The sequence below is a fragment of the Nanorana parkeri genome, unplaced genomic scaffold (genome assembly GCF_000935625.1).
Source record: "Nanorana parkeri isolate BGI_ZX_2015 unplaced genomic scaffold, ASM93562v1 scaffold1324, whole genome shotgun sequence".
In the NCBI taxonomy this organism is placed as follows: Eukaryota; Metazoa; Chordata; class Amphibia; order Anura; family Dicroglossidae; genus Nanorana; species Nanorana parkeri.
In genome coordinates, this window is record NW_017307592.1 from 61,558 (window position 1) to 70,870 (window position 9,313).

Genomic DNA, 9,313 nt, shown 5'->3' on the forward strand with positions numbered 1-9,313 from the left:
GCCCCGCCTTTCCTCTCTGCCAGTCAGTATATACGGGGTGGAAACATGGGCGGGGCTGAGTGTGCTCAGCCCCGCCTGTCTTTCAGTTACAGGTTACAGGGCGGGCATTTGGGAGACGCGAACGAATCTGTCTCAGGCCCCGCCCTTCTACTTCTCTCTACCGGTCGGAAGTGACGTAGAGGCAATTTCCGGTTCGGGTCTCGCAGTGTCATTGTGCAGGATGATGATGAACGGATCTAAAATGAGAATGTTCCCAGGGGGACCGGCACCGGGAGAGCTCCACTCCTTCCCCGGCATGGGGCCTCACCGACACACTCTGTGAGTTCCCTGATGATGAAGGGGGGAGGGGGATGATGGTTTCACTTTCACTTCTCTCCACTTGGTTCTCTCTATATCTCTCCCCTATATATACTCCATGTACCTCTCACCACCATCCCCCATATGCACCTCACCCATCCCCCCTACACCCATATATACCCCTTCACCTCACCCTCTCCCTTTTATATATACCTCATGTACCCCTTTCCACCTCGGCCATTGCTGGATGTGTCTTCCGGCCTTCTTGTATCTCTTCCTATCGTATGATATAACGGTGACTGTCTGATCTCTCCCCCCTACAGGAACCCCATGGTGACGGGAACCTCAGTGCTGGGGGTGAAGTTTGATGGAGGAGTGATGATCGCAGCGGACATGCTGGGCTCCTATGGCTCCCTGGCCCGATTCAGGAACATTTCCAGGATCATGCAGGTCAATTCGTGCACCATGCTGGGGGCTTCCGGTGACTACGCCGACTACCAATACCTCAAGCAGGTCCTGGAGCAGATGGTGTAAGTGCAAAGACCCCCCCGTGACGGTCTAGCTTTGGAGCATACCTGGCACAGGTAAGTGCATCGTGGGGGAAGATTGATGTGATCACATGACGAGGGGGAAGGCAGGAAAATACCCCCCCTTCACATGTGGGATTTGGGTCCAGACATGAGTTGGATCAGCGACCAGTGGATAAGGGCATCTGCCCCTTGCTGCGCCCCCCTGGTCTGCCCCTTGCTGCGCCCCCCTGGTCTGCCCCTTGCTGCGCCCCCCTGGTCTGCCCCTTGCTGCGCCCCCCTGGTCTGCCCCTTGCATTCATCGGATTACAGTTCTTCCAGTCATGGAGTCTCCGCATCACGTGGGCGTTGCCAAGGACTGTGTAATTAATGAGTCTTTCCGGAGTCATGTGCTTTCACCAGAAGGAAGGGGATTGGTTATACGTAATGTAGGAGGAGCCTTCAATTAAGGTTGTTTTCTTCCCTGCTCTGCAGCCGTTGATGCGAGACCTCGTAGACAACAAACCCAACCTGACGCGGGAAGAGGCCCGGAAGCTGATTGAGCGTTGTATGAAGGTCCTGTACTACAGAGACGCGCGCTCCTATAACAGAGTAAGTCCCCAGCTGACCGGCAGAAGTCATGTGGCGTGCTCCGCCCAATGCTAACCTCTCACCTTCCTCCCTTAGTACGAAATCGCTGTCGTCACAGCCAGCGGAGTGGAGATCGAGGGACCGATATCCTCCGAAACCAACTGGGAGATCGCACACCTCATCAAGTAAGAGGATCGAGCCGCATGACACTAAGTGAAGCCAGGGGATTAGAAGCTCCTCACTTCCTGTCTGTGTGACAACCTATACAAGGGGGTCTACAGGGCAGGAAGTGAGGGGACCCAAAAGAAGGTCCAACCTGACCCCGTGCTATACAAAACTTTTAGAAACACTCGGAGTTGTAGTTGGGCTTTTACTTTAAGAAGTCTTTCTGGCACCGGGCCACATGACCAGTGAGGCGGATTCCTGCATCAGCAGAGGTCAGGTTCAGATGTGGTCCTGCACAGAGCACTGAACTCATACACATTTGGGATGAATCGGAACGTCCATTGTGAGCCGGGTCTTCTCATCCATCATCATTACCTGACCTCACAAATTCCCATAGGCGCTCTCCAAAATCGTGTGGAAAGCCTTGCCAACGGAGTGGAGGATGTTGGTCACAAAGGGCGCACCTACTTCATATTAATGGCCACGGGTTTGGAATAGGGCCGCAACCAACTAATCGATGATGAGAATTGTCAGCTATTCTCATGGTCGATTAGTTGGTTGGCTCCCCTAGCTCTCTACTCCATCCTTGGAGGAGGGCACAGCAAGGAGTGGGCGGGTGCCTGCTATTGCACCCGCCCACTACCTGCTGAATCTTGCCACCAGCAGCCATCATTCCCGGGTTGAAGCTATTCAAGCGCCATGTGCTTACATTACAATTATTATAAAAGGTGGGAACAAGTCATTTTCGGATTCGGCCCGACAAAATTCTGCTGCGGGAGGTGCGTCGCAGTGCCATTCATTTCAATGGCACCCCAAACGCTCCTCCCACCCACAGTGTGACCGCCTGCACTGAAACGCACCGCATGCACTGAAGCGCACTGGTACCGCAGGGCAGAGCGATCGCAAAAAATTGCGCATGCCGTTTTATTCTGAAGACAACTTTGTAACACGGCATGTGTGTATTTTATTTTAAATTAAGGATGGGATTTTTTTTTTTTTATCCGATTAATCGAAAGATTAATCAGCCAACTAATCGGTTATGAAAATATTAGTCGCAGCTCTAGTTTGGAATGGGAGTCTAACAAGATCATAAAGGGGTGATGGTCAGATGCCCACAGACTTTTGGCTAAAATGGAATGAGAGTCCGTGTCGCCCCCGATCTATCACCGGTCTGTCCCATCGCAGAATATTCACCTTCGTCTGATCTCATTATTGCAATGGTTGTTGTCTTCACATCCTGAACTGTTCCTCATCTTCTGTCTTTTTTCTTTTTCAGGGGCTTTGAATAAATAATGAAGATCCAGACACCCCCCTCCCCTTATGCAATGCTTTACTGTTGCTGATCAGTGTCACCTTTTTTTGTACAATAAATAAATCTAATGACTGACTTTGTCCCGCTGTCTGTCTGTCTGTCTGTCTGTCGGCTGGTTTTATTTCTCATCAGCGTGAAAAGTGTTTTCCCTTGAAGGATATTCTAATTCTTAGGGGAGCAGATGTCCTGTACCGGGCCCCTTCGTGTCAGCAAAGGGTCCCAGGTTCAGCTTGGGAGCAGGATAGGACCTGGTGTAGATGAGGTCTGGGAGGGGCAGTCTGGTTCCCACCCTACTGATGGCAGGTGGGGAGGAGCTGGATAAGGAACATGGAGGCCAATGGGATCCAATGAGGGGTTCACACCTGGCGTGTACCCCCTCTATGTATAAAATGTTGCTGTAACTCTACTTGCTGCGGTCAGTGCAGAAAGGTTAGGTCAGTCAAATGCCGCTGTGCTCCCGGGAACCCCCCTAGCGCCGCTGTGCTCCCGGGAACCCCCCTAGCGCCGGGTCATCTAGTGACTCCAAGCTCACCGGTGTCTCTAAGAGTAGCCCAGTGCACCCTGTGTCATATAGTGTCTCAGTGTGTCCCCATGCAGTCTCTGGCACGCTCCACAGTTGCCTGGCCTGCTATGCTTCACCATCTGTACCCGCTGCTGCATCGTTACTCCCAGGTACAGTTTTGAAAGTCCCGGCATTGCCCTTCACTCAGTGGATATGGACCTCTGTTTTGTGAGGTCCCGGATGACCCCGGTGACACCAAAATGACTGACAGTCACCCCCTCCTTAAAAGTCGGGAACTCAGCTCATGGACCGAGAGCCCGACAGTGTCAGGGGAGAGGAGGGGACCCGGCGGCATACCTCATCCCGCCGGGTGAACGTCCCCCTCCTCTCTATGCCGCCGTCCATCACCAAGATGGCCACCGCCAGGTGTCAATTAGATGGCTGCGGGTGCACGATGACGACACGGCGGGGTGTCACACAGTCTCCGCTCCGGGTGACACACGGCATCGGGACGCCCCTGGTGCAACGTTGAGGGGTACGGCAAAGTCCTTAATAATAGGAAGTATTACTTCATACCACCTGGAGGTTATAACTGGACAGTTCAATCAATGAAATGATCCATCCAAGAGATATAGAGAACGTTAACACGTTCCATCCACACCAGCTGAGAGATAATCAGCAGTGATCAATGCATCACCCAGAGGTGAGCTGTCTCGAGTGGCTCAGTAAGTTAAGGCAATGAAAACGCATGTTATCAGGTAAGTGAATACTTGCGTTTATTGATCCCTGAAGGATCCCATTCACAGGAGAGGAGCTCGGTGAAACTATTGTATACAGTAAGTCCAAGATGGTAGGAGGGAGTAGAAGCTACTGCAGCCTGGGTGTAAAAGACAGCCTGTGTCAGCCAGGTTCAGCAGCAGTAGTCTGATGATGGAGGGAGGAGTAATCCTTGATGTGAGCTGCGGTGGAGGTGCACTGTAGTACGTGCAGGGAACATCCAGAATGGTGAGGTCAGGAGACAATTGTGGAGCGGCTTGTGCTGGCTGATGTGAGCAAGACGGAGAGCGATAATGTCGGTAGCAACCACGCTCGGCGTCCACCAGAATACAAGGACGCCGAGTAAATCAAACGTGTCGGCTGACCGGAGAGGGAGGAGAGGAGTGACTCCGGCTGCTGTGATTGGCTCTCACTGACTGAATCTGAGATTAATGAGCGGGTTAGTATATTTCATCAGGTGAGGCTGACATCTTTCTACCTGGAGAGATCTGGGGAATGTAGAGTAGCCCAAATCTCAGAGAAGACACCCCCGGCACTGTGCTACAGAGTCTTCTCCCCAGATTTGGGGTACTCAGCACTCTCTGGGATCTCTCCTATGAGAGGATAACGTTACCCCCTGCACTACGGGAGCTGGAAGGAAGGGGAGGATAATGGAGATGTGAGATTTGTTTCGTTCCAAATCAAAATTCAGAAATTCGGACACATCCGAATGTGTCGAAAACCGAATTTCCGATTTCCGTCCGAATTTTGTTGAAAACTGAAATCGGACATGTGACTTTTCTGGCCAATCGGATGTTTTTCGGTTTAATGCATCCGAATGGGTCTGAATGCGAATTTTCATTATGGCAACAAGGGAGCCATATACAATATATACATATAATACTAAAGCTGAGGCTGCCAGACCCGAATGGCATTCGGCATCAGAATTGCGTTGGGGATCTCCCGAATACCATTCAGGTCTGGGAACCTCAGCTTTATTAATATGTATATACTGTATATGGCTCCCAGATCCGACGGGCATTCGGAGCGCCTCAATGCAATTCGGATCCCTAAATGCCAGTCGGGTCTGGGAGATTCAGTTTTAGTATTAATATCTGTATCTAGTTTTCTGGGATATTTGCAACAAATATTCATAAACTTCTCCGAAACTAACGGAAATTCGGATTTCTTCCAAATACGAACCGAATTTCGGATCCGCGTCCCGAAATATCCGAACCGAATTTTTCTGCAGCTTGCAATTCTAGAGTATAACTTTTTCCTATAGGTGTCTTCTAGCCCGGTTATTAAGTAAAGGGTGAAGAGTTTGGAGAAGGCCGGAGAAGTGAACAATCTAGGACAACATAGCTCACCCGGAAACATTCTCCAATTCAGCTCGTTTTCCGGGTCAGCGATGTTGGCCTAGATTGTTCACTTCTCCGGCCTTCTCCAAACTCTTCACCCCTTACTGAATAACCCTGTAAATGTTTTTCAGTGTCTCAGGAAGGTGGAAGAGGGGGGCACACCTAAAAAGTGGACCTTGTCTGGAGTACAAGGTCAGCTTTAACGGGATGCTATTGTCTACATATCTATGAAAACTAACAATGTACATTTTCTCTTCTTCCAACAGAGTTGATGGCCGGGCACTGTGCCCACCCAACAAAAACATTCAGGTTCTCCAATTTGCCGCGGTAACAAATATGCGTGTACAGTGGGCAGAGAAGTAAGTTCTTGTGAAGACTCCGGTCTTGTGTATATGTCATTGTATTGTCTGCACCTATTCTCACCTTCAACTTTCTTTTCCAGATGTCTGGAAGATATGAACTGGGACTGGAAAGAAGCCAAAGCAGCATTTGACCACATGAAAGTAAGACATTCAGCATGGAAGTAGATTTGTATTTCTCCGGAATGGTTTGTTGTTCATTTATTTACTTTTTTATGTTTTTCAGGCACAAGGAAAGATCCCCGATGATTTCTTTTATAGGTAACTTCATCATTACTGTGTAATGTTTTTGTACTGTGTACATCTTCAAGGAGAACCTTCTTCTTGGTCATGTAAGATGTCACTTCTATCCTCTGCAATGAAGTCTCTGTGCTCCTTCTCTCTCACTCTCCATATTATAGATGCCAAGCTAGGTCTATGTTCTCATTAATAACATACATATCCTCTTTTACCAACAGCAGGATTGGCAAAAGACAATTGGCCAAGTCCATTGACTTGGGCCTCAACTGGACTGAGTAAGATGGACTCAGCCAATTTCAGGCCCAAGTCAGACGGTTTGCAAAAGGCTCCGGCCTTAAAGGAGAGCTATGGGGTCAGGGCTTTTCCTCATAGTACTCCTTAGGGTAACGGGAGGACACAAACTAGCGTCCTCCCGTCACCCTAGGCTCAGTATACCGCGAGGCACAGCTCGCGGTATACTGAGACGCCGGAGCGGATCCCGACATCGATGTCGAGATCCGCCCAGCTGCGTGAGTGACAGCTGGCTCTGCCTATCTAGAGGCAGAGCCAGCTGTACCTGCCCCCTCCCCCGTCCGTTCCTCCAGTCAGCGCTGGCGGATCGGAGGGGGGGGAAACCAGCCCCTACCCAGTCATGGCAGAGAGCCGTGACAGGATCGAGAGGTGAGCGAACGCCGGTATATGTTCGCTCACCTCCCGATCTACTGAGCCGACCTGTGACAGTCTCATTGTCACAGGTCGGCTAGAACTATGAGGTGAGTGAAAAGCACTCAATGGGACTATCTGCAGGCCGTTCGAGAATTTCTGTTATGGAAGGTAAGAGTATCATCACGGAGCCGAATTTGTTTCCTACCACAATAGTATATTTCCCAGTCACTCATACAGTTTCCATGTTGGTTTTGCAGGCATTCCAGAACATACCATCAGACGCCTTTATGCCATAGCCCCTTAGGAGCTATGAAGGCGCCACCAGCTGCGCCCACAAGTATCCAATACCAAATGCCTCATCAATACGGAAAATTGAATACTTAGCTTTGGGTAATTTTCCTTTCCTGGTGCCTTGACATGGCAGCATACCCCTCCATGTAGCTGCCATGTCGGCACCAGGAAACTGACATTTACTGATGAACATGGGGCCAATGCTGGAGTTGGCCACATGACATGGCATTTGGTCATGTGATCTCGGCCAATGTGGCTTAGGAAAGTGATATTGCTAACGGTAGTTTGTTTTCTTTCCACAGCATCGGCAATCCAAACATCACATCATCCGGACCAGAATCTATAACCTTCCAACTACACCAGCTCTTAATATAACATCATTGTGGATCCAGGGATTATCCGATCGCCTTCGGGGTCAGAGAGGAAGTAGGCCTAAAAGGAGAACTATGAGGCGAGTAAAAATCACTCAGCCTCAAAGTTCGAGACGACGTGTGACAATGAAACTGTCACAGGTCGGCTCAATAGATCGGGAAGTGAGTGAACACATACCGTCGCTCGCTCACTTCTCGATCTATCCCTGCAGATAGCCGTGACCGTCACTCACGGCTCCCTGCAGGGATTCCCCCTCCTCCAGTGCTGACTGGCGGAACGGACTGGGGAGGGTACAGCTGACTCTGCCTCTAGATAGGCAGAGCCAGCCGTCACTCACGCAGCTGGGTGGAGCCACAGAATTGTCGGGATCCGTTCCGGCTGCATCGTCTCAGTATACCGTGAGCTGTAGCTCGCGGTATACTGAGCTTTGGGTCACGGGAGAACGCTAGTTTGTGTCCTCCCATTACCCTTATGAGAACTATGGGGAAAAGCCCTGACCCCATAGTTCTCCTTTAATCAGAGTTTTCGCCTTCCTCTGGATCCATCTAGGAGGTTAGGGTTCTGGGAATGTATGTCTGGTTGAACAACACAACCAGACTTGCCCTGTAATGATCAGCTGGTCACCCAAAATCCTTATTACGTTTTTCTTCTTCCAATAAATTCCCTAAAATATATTTTATGTTTGTTTTGGTCAATCGATCTGAAGCACATAGTCTGGAAATGTACACTCCAAGAGAGTTTATTGCCTACAAATGAATTCTTAGACATTCACTCACTGGGCAATGTAAGATGTTTTCACCTTGTGTGAATGATGGAGCTTTGAAACTCCAGAGATCAGATATTAAACTTTACACTGTGTACAGGTTCTCTTTGACTTCCCACATGAGAGGTATTCCTTATGACAGAACTGCAGTACACACAGCCCCATTGTGATCACTCTAAAGCTGCCCATACACCTTACAATTTTCTGCAGAGTTTCTGGGGTCAGATGGAAAAGGTGCAACAGATTCCTCCATCTACGCTAAACTGTGTGGATGGAGTAATCTCCACCTGGGCCAATCTGTTGCACTTTTTCCATCTGACCACAGATAATCTGCAAATAAATTGTAAGGTGTATGGGCAGCTATAGGGTAATGTCATCTCAGAACTATCTCCCAGCCCAAGATAATATCTCTGCTACTATAACCCCAGAGATCAGATCCGGGGAGGTCATTTTAGATTGTGGGCCCTCCTTATCTCGTGATTGTAATGTCTTCCTTATATTGTAAAGCGCTGCGCAAACTGTTGGCGCTATATAAATCCTGTATAGTAATAGTTATCTGCTGAAGTGTCACATTTCTTCCCTCTACTGCGGACATAAAGGCACTATATATACACTATATACGCTGAGTGGCCAGATTATTATGACCACCTGACGTTTGTAGGCAAATTAGCTATAATTTTGCGCTGAAGTTGCTAGAGGGCCAGACCATTATAAATAGGGAAGCAGGTTGGTTACCACGACAGTAGAAGTGATTTGTTTCTGAAGATACGGGGAAACAACGCGATGTAACAGCCTTTGAACGGGGGATGATTGTTGCCGCTCGGAGCCATGGAGCGAGTATCAGAAAAACAGCAGAATTCGTTAAATGTTCAAGAGCAGCTGTTGTTAAAGTGTTTAAAGACCGGACTGTCAGCCGAAAATCTGGGTCTGAACGTGCGAATTGTGGCCGTCAGCGACTAGTCAATGTTAGGGCAGAACGGAGAGTGGCAAGACTGGTACAAGACAACAGAAGGGCAACAGTGCCGTGTCAGATTCCTCGCATCACCTTTCAACATCTCGTGGAGTCACGAGGCGGCCCAACGAAGTACTGATGGGGTGGTCATAATAATCATCATAGGTGACAGCAGGGATCATTAGAGCAGTCAGTGTTGGA

The 9,313-nt window shown here is 49.4% G+C and overlaps 1 protein-coding gene across 1 annotated transcript; it reads left to right on the forward strand.

Moving 5' to 3' along the window:
• The first annotated feature begins 145 nt into the window (after window positions 1-145).
• Window positions 146-2,881, forward strand: PSMB4 (proteasome subunit beta 4). Its single transcript, XM_018569348.1, is given in 5 exon segments — window positions 146-318; window positions 621-885; window positions 1,137-1,415; window positions 1,491-1,579; window positions 2,836-2,881. Coding segments are annotated over 5 exon segments (744 nt in total). The 5' UTR covers window positions 146-220; the 3' UTR covers window positions 2,849-2,881.
• Window positions 2,882-9,313: the final 6,432 nt, after the last annotated feature.